Genomic DNA, 15151 nt, shown 5'->3' with positions numbered 1-15151 from the left:
AGGTCCCTGCTGGCAAGTGGACATCCCCTGAGGGCTCCTGGGCTGCCAGAGGGATGTCTGACTGCCAGCTTAGGCCAGATCCTCCAGGGAGTGGGCCTAAGCCAGTAGGTGGACATCCCCGAGGTGTCCCAGGTTGTGAGAGGGCAACAGGCCAGGCTGTGGGACCCCTCCAAGTACAAAAAGTTTTGTGCACTGGGCCTCTAGTTTATATACATATAAAGAGCCAGGGTCTGTAACATCCAAAACGACCAAAGGCTCGACCGAAACCTGAATTTAGTTCTGCAGTCAGTGCTGTGGGCACCACAGTGACCCAGTACTGAGTGTTGAGGGGGATGTGGATCAGGCCCAGAGAGAGGCCCAAGGAGAGAAGCAGTTTCTGACCCACAGCCCCTGTGGCAGTCAGTGCTGGGTCGGTGTTGTGGAAGTCAGTCCTGTAGTCAGTGCTTGGTTGCTGTGGCAACACAGCACTGACTGCCAAGGGGGCTGCGGATCAGGCCGGGAGAGAGGACTGAAGAGAGAAGCAGGGTCTGACGTACAGCCTCCGGGGCAGCTGTTGATCAGCCCTTGCCTCATTTTCCTTCCGGGCCTCACCAGCAGCCTTGCTGATCAACCCTGCCTCTATTATCAGCTCCAGAGATAGGCTCAGAGACTCTGACTGACATAGAAACCGACCAATCAGAACCTAATCTGGGTGAACTGCAAAGGCAGAACCTAAGGTGGGGGCTGAGGAGGGCTTTTAGGGCAACAGCTCTTTAGTGTAAGGAGTAAGAAAGCGGTTCAATATTTAATGACTGGTTTGGCAGTATAGTGCATATGGCTGGCTATTAGTACAGCTATAGGATATGTATTTTTGTCTCCCAAGGGCATCTCTTTCTGCTGAAAAGGCTCCCCCCTCCTTTTAAGCAATCCTATCCTATATAACCTATCTATACTAATAAAAGGGTAATATGCTAATTAGAACGGGTCGACTGGCCATCTTCCGGACGTCCAACTTTGTTCTGGAAAAAGCCATGGTGGTGGGGGCCGAGACAGAGGCAGTTAGGGGCCATCAGGCTGGCAGGGGAGGGCAGTTAGGGGTGAGATCAGGCCAGTAGGGGAGGGCAGTTAGGGGTGATCAGGCAGAGGGGTTAGAGGCAATCAGGCAGGCAAGCAGAGGCAGTTAGATGTGATCAGGAAGGAAGGCAGGTGAGCGGTTAGGAGCCAGTGGTCCCAAATTGCGAGAGGAATGTTTGGCTACTGGTTTAGGACATCCAATAAGGGGTCCCCGATTGGAGAGGGTGCAGGTTGGGCTGAGGGACAGCCCCCTCCCCTGCACGAATTTTGCACACTGGGCCTCTAGTAAAGAATAATAATTTTTTTTTTAAAAAAAAGATATGCGGGCTTCCTTTTGGAGCCATACAGAAAAAGGTATATCTACTTCTTATCATGGTCCTTTAAATATGTGAAGATATCTATAAATGTCCTTAGGCTATGCTGTGTTTCTATTTTAAAGAGATGATGTGTATATCCCTAATCATCTCATTTTCCTTGATATTTTCCAATTTTTCACGTTCTTAAAAGAAGGGTGCTTTAGCAGAATGTGCTGGATCACAGACAAGGAAGCAATTTACATTCCTGTGATCCCGACTTGAGATATGTTACTTCACAAAAATTGTAGAAACTTTCTCCAACATTTATTATCATATCAGAAGCCTCTGTGATATACCTATGGTAAATATTTCCAGCTGTCTTATCCTAGAACATAGTCCTGAATGATTTCACCTTAATTATGAGAGGTAGGTATAAAAGTGGTAAATATTAAACTGCTTTATGAGGGTGATTCTAAAAAGCCATAATGCTTTCAATAGGAAATACAGGTTATAATAATAGAGAAAAACATTGTCATTTACACCTGAGAGCTAATTTTTAATTGCATCTTGAATTTCATGGCCTATATACGGGAAAAAATAAAAGTCAAAGAAAAAATCATCATGCCTATTTCTGGGCCTGATTAGAGTTTTTGCAGAAGTATAATAATCCATATGAATTCTCAAGTGATCCTGAATATCCAAAAAGAAATCTTGAAAAACATGGAACTTACTAGAAAGCTATAGTAATCTAACTGGGATAAAAACAGATATGCAGACTATTGAATAGAATAAAAGTCCCCAAAATAAACTATTACAAAGATGTTTTAATAATTTCTACAAAGGTGCCAAGACCATTCAATGAGGAAAAGGTAGTTTTTCAACAAATGGGTTGAAACAACCAGATATCTACATACAAAAGAATGAAGGTGGACTTTTATCTTACGTAAAAAACAACACACAAGACAAACAAACAGACAAAGAAACAAAAGAACCTCAAAATAAATCAAAATCTAAACAGAAGAAGTAAAATTCTTAGAAAAAGAGAGAAAACTTTTGTGATATTAAATTGGACAAAGATTTTTTTGGATATAACAAAGACAGCAAAAGTAAAAATTCATACTGGATTTCACCAAAATTAAAAAGTTTTGTGCATCAAAGAACACTATCAACACAGTGAAAAGGTAAGCCAGAGAATCAGAGAAAATATTTGAAAGCCTTATATTTGATAAGCAATTAATATCCAGAATATATATTTTAAAAATCTTAAAACTCAACAACATTTAAAAAATCACTGGATTAAAAAATGGGCAAATAATTTGAATAGGTATTTATTCAGAAAATATGTTCAAATGACCAATAAACACATGAAAGTATGCTTACCATCACTAATTATTAAGGAAGTGCAAATTAGAACCACAATTAAATACCATTTCAGAATGGTATTATTAAAAGAAAAACTATTATTAAAAATAAGAAAGAAAAATTATTGGTGTAGATGTGAAAAAATTGAAGAGAACATTTGTGCATTTCTAGAAGGAATGTAAAGAGATAATGCTACAGAAAAAGGCATGACAGTTACTAAAAAAAATTAAACATAGAATTATGTGATCCATCCATTTCACTTTTGAGTATATACCCCTGAGAAGTAAAAACAAGGATTCAGACAGATTGTTGTATGTTCATAGCAGCATTATTCACAATAGCAAAAGGTGGAAACATCACAAGTCCCATCCACAGATGGATGAGTGGATAAAAAAAAAAAAATTCACATAACATTAAAAAGGAAGAAATTTCTAACACATGTTAAAACATGGGTGAACCTTGAAGATATAATGCTAGGTGAGCTTGCCAGTCACAGAAGGACAAATATTTTGTGATTCTATTTATGTGAGGTGCCTAGCATAACTAAATTCATAGAGACAGTAGTGGAATGGCAGTTGTCAAAGTATGTAAAGAAGTGGGGATGGGAAATTAGTGGTTTATGAATATGAAGTTTCAATTGGGGAAGATAAAAAAGGCTCTGAAAGTGAATGGTGGGGCTGGTTGCACAACAGTAAAAATGTGCTAATTCCACTCAACTATATACACTTAAAAACAGTTAAAGTGATAAATTTTATGTTATGTATATTTCACCACAATAAAAAACCACACCAGTGAAATGCTCTTTAGTTACATTCCATACTAATGCTAATAACATGAGTGAAGATATTAGTTAGATAGGTGAATAGAACTTTATGGACTTTTCTTTGTTATTAACATAAAAATACATATTAGCAATGATAAATATCAGGAGAGGCTTTTTTTTCAGTTATACAATGAGCTGCTCTATAAATAGGAATGTGAAGGGTATTACAGTGACATTTGGCAGTAAAAGTTATTTGAGGAAGAAAGAATAGCATATATGAGCATGTGCAAATGCCATCAAACACAATATAGCCTGTTTTCTTAACAATTTAGTCTAGAGCAGTGGTTGGCAAACTCATTAGTCAACAGAGCCAAATATCAACAGTTCTTCTTCAAACTAGACTCTCCCAGGCCAAAAACCGACTTCTGCGCATGGGCCACGAAGTTTCAATCTCACTGTATGTGCGCCCACACGTGGTATTTTGTGGAAGAGCCACACTCAAGGGGCCAAAGAGCCGCATGTGGCTTGCGAGCCGCAGTTTGCCAACCACAGGTCTAGAGCACCCTAATGTGACCCCATCTCCTTAGTTCATGTGATAAAAGAGTAGAAAGGTGTCCCTGAACAAGCAGAGAAAGCTGCAGAAAACTTGCCCTAACAGAAGATGAGTCAGTTTATGTTTGCCAGATATACTTGCTACCTAAGGATTCTAAGTAGCTTCATTACGGTCACTTCATACTAATTTTGTCTCAGGGGAAAAGAAGAAAAATGATTGAATTAATGGTAATGGAGGGATACATTTCAGTGTTACAAAAATTAGTCCAAATAAATCTAAACTTATTTAAAATACATTTTTTGAACACATTATAAACAAATGAATGGTGAGTGATGTCAGAGGAATGACAATGTAAGAAATCCCCTTGGTCTCTCCCCCTTGAAGTTGCAACAACTTGAACAGCTATAATTCAACAAAAGATTCCCTGCTCAATGCAGAAATATGCCCGAAAGGTCCACATATTGAAACATCTGAAGGTGGACGAGTGGGAATGGAGGGGGAAGGGGAGCGGAGAGAAGGGCTTAGATGAGCCATAGAAGCAGCCCTGCTGCCTGGAGGCCACAGCAGAGCTCAGCCGGGAGAGGGAACAAATCCAGTTATGGCTAATGTTCCCTTCAGCTGTAGGGACCAGAGAGATTCCCTGGGCATTCCCGCAGAGATGAGTAGTGCGAGCTGTAGCTGACCCCAGCGACCTGGGCAAGGGCAGAACATGGGGGTGCTGCTGTGGCTGTTGAGCTCTCAGCAATTCAGGCAGAGAAACAAAGTCACAGATCTCTGCCGACCCATAGCCCATAGCTCGCTTAGGTCACCCTTGGTGTCAGGTTGAGGAGCACATTGTCTGGACATCTGACCACTGGTGCTACAGAATTGGTTTTTTCTCCCCGAGCAAAGGGTGCACTCTGTGGACAGTCAGTCCCAGGGTCAGCACCCAGGGACGTCCTGGCAGACACACAGACCAATGGAACAGAATTGAGAGCCCAAAAGAAAACCACATGTATTTGGGCAACTAATTTTTGACAAAGGAGCCAAAAATACACAATGGAGAAAAGAAAGTCTCTTCAATAAATGGTGCTGGGAAAATTGGAAAGCCACATGCAAAAGAATGAAACTAGATCACAGTTTGTGCTCAGGTACAGAAATTAATTCAAAATGGATTAAAGACCTAAGATATAAGATCTGAAACAATAACTTACATAGAAGAAAACAGGGACTAAACGTGTGGAGCTTGGCCTTAGAATTTGATCCCAAAAGCAAGGGAAGTAAAGGCAACAATAAATGAACGAGACTATATCAAACTAAAAAGCTTCGGTACAACAAAAGACAAAACAAAAAGGCACCTAACCAAATGGGAGGTGATATTTGGAAACAACAGTTTAGTTTGCAAACAAGGCATTAATAACCAAAAGTATAAAGAACTCATACAACTCAATACCAAACAAACAAACAATTCAATTTAAAAATGGGCAAAGGATCTGAACAGACACCTCTCCCAGGAAGACATAAAAATGACCAATAGACATATGAAAAGATGATCAACTTCACTCGCTATTAGGGAAGTACAAATCAAAACTGCAATGAGATACCAACCACCTCACACCTGTTAGAATGGTTATTATCAACAATATAGATAATAACAAGTGTTGGAGAGTTTGTGGAGGAAAAGAAACCCTCATTCACATCGGTGGGAATGGAAATAGTATGTGGTTCTTCAAAAAAATTAAAAATGGAGTTACCATATGGCCTAGCAATCTCTCTTCTGGGTATCTCCCTGAAAAACTCAAAAAACATTTATGCATAAAGATGTATGCTTCCCTTTGTTCATTGTATAATTAATCATGGTTGCCAAGACATGGAGACAACCAAAGTATTACTGATAGACAAATGAATGAAGACGATGTGGTACATAAATACAATAGAATACTACGCAGCCATAAGAAAAGATGATGACAACATGTGACAACATGAATGGACCTTGAATATATTATGCTAAGTGGAATAAGTCAGTTAGAAAAACACTAAGAACCATGTGATTTCACTCATATGTGGGATATGAAACTGAAACTCATAGAGCATATGGTTACCAGAAATAAGGGAGTGGGGAGCAGTGAAATGTAAAGGGAGCCACCTCAATGGTGATGGAAGATGATTTGAGTTTGGACGGTGGGCACACAAAGCAATATGCAGGTCATGTATCGTAGAAATGTACACTTGAAATACATATGATCCTATTAACCAATGTCACCAATAAATTTAATAAAATAAATAATTGAATGAATGATTAAATGATTTTATAAACAAAAGACATTAAAGGTAATTACTATATTCTTATCACTATTCTATTGCACTGCATTAAAACTATCCTATTCTCCAGAAGAGCTTAAAGTTATCAATATATGGCATACTATGAAAAAACATAATATACAGCAAAGGAACTAAAACACAAGTTGTGGTGTTGTTTTGGGGTTTTGTTTTTTGTTTTGTTTTTGAGGTATTAGTAGATTTACCAAATAAGTGGCTAAAAGGGAATGAAATCAAATATATTCATTATATAAATAACAAAAATACAAATAATACACAGTTGCAAAGATGGTAATATTAAATAAGATATGCTATTTCTTAAAGCAGTTTAAACAAAGGGTACAGAACATAGAAAATTATAATCATAGTGGAAGAATTTAAAAAATATGGTTTATTTTGTTTCCTCTATGCCATAGCACCGATCTTCTTTATATGTTTCATTTAATTGCCATACAATTATATGAGGTAGATGCTTATTTTATCTCTGTCTTTAAATATTATAAAGTTGAGGGGATGGGGAATCAAATAGCAATAAAGCTAGCCAAGCAATGAATACCGACTTCACCTGAAGCAGTCTAACTATAAAGCCTGGATACTTAAATATTAAGTGAATAGGCTACCTGGAAAAAATGTCATGAAGTCTAAATTCTACCACTGTAAGAATGTTAGTTTGCACATCTATTAGGAAGTCAAAGAAAGGTTGTCAAATATTTCCGGTACTCCAAAATAGAAAGCTTCATACTCTCCCCATACTTGAATTATGAAGCGAGAATGGTGAATTCAGAGATGTTAGTCTGCACGTTTAACAATGGGTGTGAGCTTCTAATGATAATAAGCAAGGGGAGATAAAAAGTTTCAAAGCATAAATATCAAAGCACAATTTTTACATATCCAAATTATAAAACAGGTCCACAGATTTTAGGTTATATTTATTAAAACAATAATAAGAAATAGATAACTGGGTTGGGAATCTAGTGTCAATGAACTTGTAAGTCCCTGGTACTGGGACAATAAACTATTTCAACATTGTTGCTAATAAGAAATTTCAGATCTTGTTTCTTGATGCTGGGTTCTAAGTCAACTAATTAATAAATGAGGCAGAATCAATGCACATGGTAGCCTGGTAATTTGGTAATATTGACTAGTATTTATCAAAATGGGAATTCATGAACTCAATTTTAACAGACAGCAGACTTCATGATATTAACTTATTTAAGAAATACACTCCTCCTCTATCAAAATTTCTCCAGAAAATGGGTCAGCCTTAATACTAAAATTAGAGCCTTCGCACCAATTCAAGTTCGTTTGTTGAGACATTTTGCTCAATATCGTTTAATATTTAAATATTATTTCTACTCCTTTATCTAAATGAACAATAATCATATAATTTGATTGCATTAAAGAGGAGATAGAACATTGATCACCTATTCTATGAAATCACAGCTACACACATAATCAAATGGCTTCAAATTGCCAGGTATATACTGGACATCATTAAGTTCTCTGGAAATTTTTTCTCTATTACTCACTTTTCTTTTTCCTCTTCCTTTACTGTATACTCTGTATTTGTAATTACCCTCTAAAAAACACATACCTAAGAGGAAATTAATTTGTTCTCCAACATTTAATAAATAAAAAAGCTGAAACAACTTCTCAAATTAGAATTTTTGGGATTTATAGACATCTAATAAATAAAATACCTTTCTGGTGATAAATGCAATTCAGTTTGTGAGAGTGACAGCAGTTATTGTCCTTACATTATCCCCATTTATTCTTGAACCAATTCTTTTATTGATTGATCCAACTAAAATTAAGCAACTTTGACCATTAGTATCCTAAGAACATGTTCGCGTATTTTCTTGGTCCTTACTCCATACACAATGGGGTTGAGAAAAGGAGGCACCAAAAGATACATATTTGCAATAAAAATATGGACATGTGCAGGCACATGTTTCCCAAAACGGTGAGTGAAAATGGAAAAACCTGCTGTGGAGTAGAAGACAAGAATAACACAGACGTGGGATCCACACGTGCCCAGAGCCTTGAAGCTAGCGTCTCGCGACGGCAGGCGGAACACAGAGCGCAGAATAAAGGCGTAGGACACAGCAATGAGAATCGCATCACACGAGCCGATGATTGTAGCCATACTGAGGCTGTAACGTTTGGTGGCTCCTGTGTCCATACACGCCAGCTTCACCACAGCCATGAACTCACAGTAGGTGTGGGCAATTCTTCGAGTCCTGCAGTAGGGCAGCTGTTTGAGCAGGATGGGGTGTGGAGAAAAGAAGGCTACGCCCCGAATCACCACAACGATACCCATTATAGTGATGTGAACGTGGGTGAGAATGGTGCTGTGGCGCAGTGGATGACAAATGGCCACATAACGGTCAATGGCCATGGCCAAAAAGAAGCCTGATTCCATGGCAGTAAAGCTGTGGATGAAGAACATTTGGGCCAAGCAGGCATCAAAGGCAATGTCATGGGCTCCAAGCCAGAAGAGACAGAGCATGCGGGGCAGCGTGGACGTGGAGAGGACCAGGTCAGTGACCGACAGCATGCATAGGAAGAGGAACATGGGCTCGTGGAGGCTTCGCTCTGCCCTCACCACAGCCAGGATGGTCACATTCCCCACCACAGCCACTATGTACATGGAGCAGAAGGGAATCCCAATCCAGACATGCAGGTGCTCTAGTCCTGGGATGCCCATCAGCAAGAAGGTGACAGGGGAGGGAAGAGAAGTATTGAGAGGAAGCATGATGAGTTTTTCTTTGACTTTTATCAGTGCTTCTGAAGATAAAGTTGCTATGTCAAGATGATCACAACCAGATGCTTGAAACATATGGAGATTTTGTTCAGAAGGGCCATTAATGATGTGTTGTTAAAAACAATTCAAATTCATAATTTGGAGTAACGTCACTAGAATCAGATTAATAAAATTAGCAATAACATACCAAATAATTGTTTTCGGAAATATAGAAGGATAATGCTTATATCATTTCAGAACCTATTAGTCACTTTGTCCTTTCATTTCCAGTAAAATATTCCATCTGCAATCATACTTGTCCTTAATTCAACAAATATTTATTGAGAAGTTATTATGCTTCTCCTTTAAGCTCTCATAGGAGTGAATTTTCCATAACTGGCAGTGATCACATCAGAGGCCTTGTGAAAATCGTAGAGCATTATTTAAAAGACCCTTAAGTGGGATTAGAAATAAGTGGTCTCTGTCCCTTTCTGTCTGAACATGATATTGAAGTATTTGACATAGCTTTTGAAATAGGATTAACTCAAAATGCATCTTCAGCCTTTCATTTTCCCCTCTGCAGCTGTGATTAATCTGACAAATAAAATATTCTGGTTTATTTTTTTATTATTTTCTTCTATCATGTTCCCTGAAAGTAGGCATATATTAAGTTCTTTTATATCACTATATCTTGTTAAAGATAATTTATTTCTTAACATTAACGCCACTCACTACCTTCTCATCTTCATTGTCTTAGACAAAGATAATTTCACTGTGCAGATAAATCCTGTGCCTTTTCAGTTGTTGATCCAGAAACCCACATTCTAAACCATGCACAGAAGTCTACTCATGGGATTGGTAAATTGACCCAATGATGTCAAATCTCCATGGCAGAGATTCCCTGGAATAAAGTAGTTGAGCATGAAACAGAAAGAGGAAAAGTTAAAAAAAAAAAAAAAAAGGACCCTTCAGTCACCACAAATGCTTCAGTTGTAGAGGAAATCTTGGCTACTAATTTCCTGTTTTTCCCATCTACCCTCAAGGCAGTACTTGGTACTTGGATAGTACTATCATTAACACTTAAGGAAAATCTACTTTCTCTGTCTCAAACCAATTGTTATACAGTAAATATAATAGGCATCAATAAGAACTTGCATAGAGATACCTATGCTTTCCAGAATCATGCCAACACACTTACCTTCTCCAAATACCATTAACTAGAGGAATATTATCTAGGTTTATATATTTACATTTCTGGGCGTTATTAAGTGAAAAACACTTGGATAGTGCAAAGATGGCTTTTTAAAACAAACTATTTAGATTTAAATAAATAATGACACTTTAACTTTATTCAGGTAATTTATAAGGCAAAAACTTACCTCAAAATGGGAAGATAGAATGAATTATGTAGAAGTGAAATTAAGAAATAAAATTTAATTTAGTCAAGAAAAACGTTCTTGAATAGACAGCACTTATGTTGGAATGTAAAGAATATATGACTTTAGCCCATGGGATTTTAATATAGATGAATAGGTATTGATATATCTATTTTTCTATCTATCATCAATCTATCTACATATGCACACACATAAAGGAATATAAATAGAGTTCAATCAGGAAGGACAATCATGTTGTAATGAATTAAAATCTAATGTAATTGGGATGCTAAGATTACAAGAAGATAGATCCAAGTGAGATGAGAAGGGCCCCACATATTCATGTATAATCATATAAACAATAGAAAATTTTATAATCCAATCTCTAGATTAAAGGCTGTCACTCAGGTATTCAATAAGCATATGTCAGAGCAAATATAATACAGAGCACTACAAGAACATATTTGTAAAGTGAACACACATACATACACTAGTTTCCAAAACACTTTTTTTGGTACAAACATGCATGATATAATCTATGTGATACCTTCTTCCTAAAAATACCAACCTGTAGTTGAGTCCAAACATTATAAGGCATTCATATTTTTGTTCCTTCACAAAATGAAATATGGTCAAAATGAGAGATCATTTTTACTTCTATTATATCCTTAAATAAACTTTTGCTTCCTAGAATCTAATTTTGTATTCATTTCATCCATAGAGAATGAGAAATGATCATGTCCTCTGTTTCAAAGGATCATATCTCTTCCCTTGAATCTAAGTCAGTTGTAAAATTAAAAAGATGTATTTGAGGGAGTCCCACATACTCTAAAAAATTATTTAGGTCACTCAGCCTATCTCTTTCTCTACATCCCTCTCCAGTTTCATAACAGCCTTAATTAGCTCAGAGAGAAACTGATTCAGAGCAAAGAAGCAACCTAAAAATGGAGCTTCTATATGTAGAAACACCAATGTAGTAATCTCAGAGGAAAAGCAGGAATAACACCTGACACAAGCAGGTCCTTATGGAGTCATTGGAAGAAGGGGGAGTGTTTGTATTATTGGTAATTCATAATCTTCTTAATTTTAGGGATAGTTATGTACCTGTGCATTCCCTTAGGTTTATAGCTATCCCTCAGTATTTTGAGTAATTTATCAAGCAGTTAAGAGTACAAATCCTAAAGGGAACTGAAAAGACACAGAAGACATTCTTTTTTCTTAAATATGTCAACTATATTCAAATATCAACTTGAGACATAAACCTTGCAGGTAAGAAGAGAGTTGAAAGATATATTTGAAGTGTTTGGGAGGGGGGATAAAAAATTCTGTATCTGTCAAAACTACCCTTCCAAAATGAGGAAAAGATTAAGGTATTTTCAGAAAACAAAAGCTAAAGGTGTTTATTACCACTAGACCTGCTCTATAAGAAATACTAAAGGGAGACCTTTATGTTGAAATTAAAGGAAGCTAGAGAGTAACTCAAAAGTATACAAAAATAGAAAGTTCTTCAGTAAAGATAAATACATATACAAATAGAAAAACCAGCATTATCATAATTTGGGTTCATAACTCCACATCTTATACTTCTACAGAATTCAAAAGACAAAAGCACAAGCAAAATTATAAATCTACTAGAGGCCCGTTGCAGGGGGATTCCTGCAAGAATAGGGCTTCGCTCCCGTCTCTGTGGCTCCTACCCCACCTGTCTCTGTGGCTCCTACCCCGCCCATCTCCGGGGCTCCTACCTTGCCCTTCTCTGCGGCTCCTACCCCGCCGATTTCCACTACCTCAGCTCCGTTGCTTGGCTTTCTTCTACAGTGTCTTCAGTCTTCGCTTCCAGCCAGTATATGCAAATTAGCCACCATCTTTGTTGGCGGTTAATTTGCATACCACACCGAATAGCCAATGAGAGGCATAGCGAAGATACAGTCAATTACCATGTTTGTCTATTATTAGATAGGATGTGAATGGGTACACAATACATAAAGATGTAATTTGTCACATTAATAACCAAATGTGGGAGTAGAACTCCAAAGGAGTACAGCTTTTAGTATGTGATTGAAGCTAAGTTGCTATCAATTTTAAATATATTGTTATTAAATTAGGATGTTATGTGTAATTCCTGTGCTAACCAAAAAGAAAATATAAAATATGCACAAAAGGAAATGACAAGGACTCAGAAGGTATCATTACACATATCAACTAAACACAAAGGAATGCACTATGGGAGGGAATGAAGGGCAAAATGTTATAAGACATACAGAAAACAAAAATGGCAATAGTAAGTCCTTCCTTATGAGTAATTACTTTAAGTGTAAATGCTTTAAACTCTCTGGTCAAAACACATAGAATGTCAGAATGAATTAAAACACCAGGATGTAGACTTCAGTTTACCAGTTTGGCAAGTGAGAAGTTGGAACTTGACACTTTGCCTTAATGGTAAAAATTTGAACTAATTGAAAAATCAACAACTCCTCTTAATCTGTAAGACAGGGTGATCTGCTGCCGCCAAAATTAAAGAAATCAATAAGTGAAGATAAAAAATCACAATTTAACAGAGCAGAAATCTCCATAAGAAACAGTGCCAAGGCAGGAAAGTGAACTGCTATTAACTAATTGCTGGAGGCTTAGTGAAGGCAAGCCTGAGAGATAAACTCTAGGGCAGTGGTTCTCAACCTTCCTAATGCCGCGACCCCTTAATACAGTTTCTGATGTTGTGGTGAGCCCCAATTTCATTGTTACAAATTGAACATAATTAAAGCATAGTGATTAATCACAAAAACAATATGTAATTATATATCTTTTTTCTGATGGTCTTAGGCGACCCCTGTGAAAGGGTCATTTGACCCCCAAAGGGGTTGCGACCCACGGGTTAAGAACAGCTGCTCTAGGGGGACCCAGTCATTGCTGAGTCTTACAATTTTGAGTTTTGTCTCCAGGAGCTCACTATGTCCTCTGAATGATACCACAGAAAAATCTGCTCATGCTTTTGGCAGGGTGAGGGGAAAGGAACCATTTTGAAAAACACCTAGTCTACCTGCTAGATTTTTTTAAAAGGAAGAGAGGAGAGAGAAGGAACGAGAGAGAAAGGGAGAGAGAGAGAGGGAGAGAGAGAGAGAGAGAGAGAGAGAGAGAGAGAGAGAGAGAGAGAGAAGAGAAAAACAAAGAGAGAGAGAGAGAGAGAGAGAGAATAGAAAAACATCAATTGATTGCTTTCCACTCACACAGACCAGGGATGAAACACACAACCTGAGTCTGTGCCCTGATTAGGAATCAAACCCACCACCTTTTGATGTACAGGATGACACTGCAACCAACTGAGCCACACCAACCAGGGAACCTACTAGGTAATAATCTACTATACTAAGTAAACTTGATAAAATACACTAAATCTTACACATGAACTTCTATATTCATTATTTTACTGTAGTCTTGACATAAAAAGAGCTGATTAATGTAAAATATATAAAATTGAAAATAGATAATATATGAACAGTTATCTGAATATGATAAATATGCTATAAGATGCAGTAGAGAATAACACCTTTTTTCTATTCAATATATGATGCTGAGTAAATGAAATATTCATATGGGAAAAAATTAACCTTGATTCCAACCTCACACCATGGAGGAGTAGCAGAGTTTTCCAACCCAAAATATACCTCTGTGAGATACTGGTTATTTTAAACTAGCTATTTTTAAGAAACAAGAGATTCAGGAAAAACCACTGACCTTGCCCTTAACTGCCTGAAAGTATTTAGAGACCTGCTCCAGCAAGGAAGCTGCCATAGATAAGGATAGTTTAATGTGAACTAGTGTATGATAGATATAGTGAGGAATCTAGAAGGCCCTCAACATCTAGGAACCTAGAAGGAACCTAGATCAACGTCTTCTCTGTGTCTCATTGTTAGAGATGGTACAACAAAAACATTTATCAACATTAGAATGTCAAAATCTGTAGAGAATTTTAAATAATATGTATTCATTTCAAAGAGAGAATATGCCTGGAAGCAAGGTCTCAGCTGACTGAGGAATATGCTTTGGAGAATAATAGCTTGCAGTTTCTTTTATGCATTTGAGGTTCAGGAGAGAACATAAGGAAGATTGCATGAAGGTGGATGACAGCAAAGTGGAGATTGGATTACTAACCAGTTAAGAATATGAGTCTCAGGGTCATGCTTTAGTAGGAGGGGTTTGAAAGGAGGCATTTCAAAAGGCATGTCCAACTAGATTCACAGAAACAGTGAACAAGGCTTGCTTAAGGCAAATATGTCTTTTATTGAAGACGTTATATATTCCATGGTGACTTTATATATATATATATCTGAAAGTGACCCATAATTTGAGATTTCCTGGTTCTTATTTCTTGGAATCAACTCAGAGGTACTAAGTATTTCCTGGCTACCTGCCCTCAGGCAAGGGTTTTCTTTTTCCCATAAAAGAGAGCTGGGTTTCAGCATGTAATGACCTCTCTAGGGCAAGGTCTGAAAATTGCACTGGGATCATTAAGATTCTAAAGCCAAGAAAAGCAACAGCTAATGACAGTCCATGAAAGACACTTAGTAGCTAATACCTTTCAGAATCCAAAGCCTGGCAGAAAAGGGCTCTTCCATCCACTGATTCTACATTCTCGCCAGCTATCTGTTTCCTGGGTAAGTTTCTTCTCCAGGAATTGGGGCCTGTGTGTTGCTCAGAGTTTCTAAATGC

The 15151-nt window shown here is 37.5% G+C and overlaps 1 protein-coding gene across 1 annotated transcript; it reads right to left on the bottom strand.

The window, feature by feature from the left end:
• Window positions 1-8135: 8135 nt before the first annotated feature.
• On the bottom strand, window positions 8136-9080 carry LOC102761456 (olfactory receptor 52D1-like). Its single transcript, XM_006775361.1, has one exon. The coding sequence runs from the start codon at window positions 9078-9080 to the stop codon at window positions 8136-8138; it is 945 nt and encodes a 314-aa protein (XP_006775424.1).
• Window positions 9081-15151: the final 6071 nt, after the last annotated feature.

This window comes from Myotis davidii, unplaced genomic scaffold, assembly GCF_000327345.1.
Source record: "Myotis davidii unplaced genomic scaffold, ASM32734v1 scaffold1129, whole genome shotgun sequence".
Classification (NCBI taxonomy): Eukaryota; Metazoa; Chordata; class Mammalia; order Chiroptera; family Vespertilionidae; genus Myotis; species Myotis davidii.
This window is presented reverse-complemented; position numbering and strand designations above follow the sequence as displayed.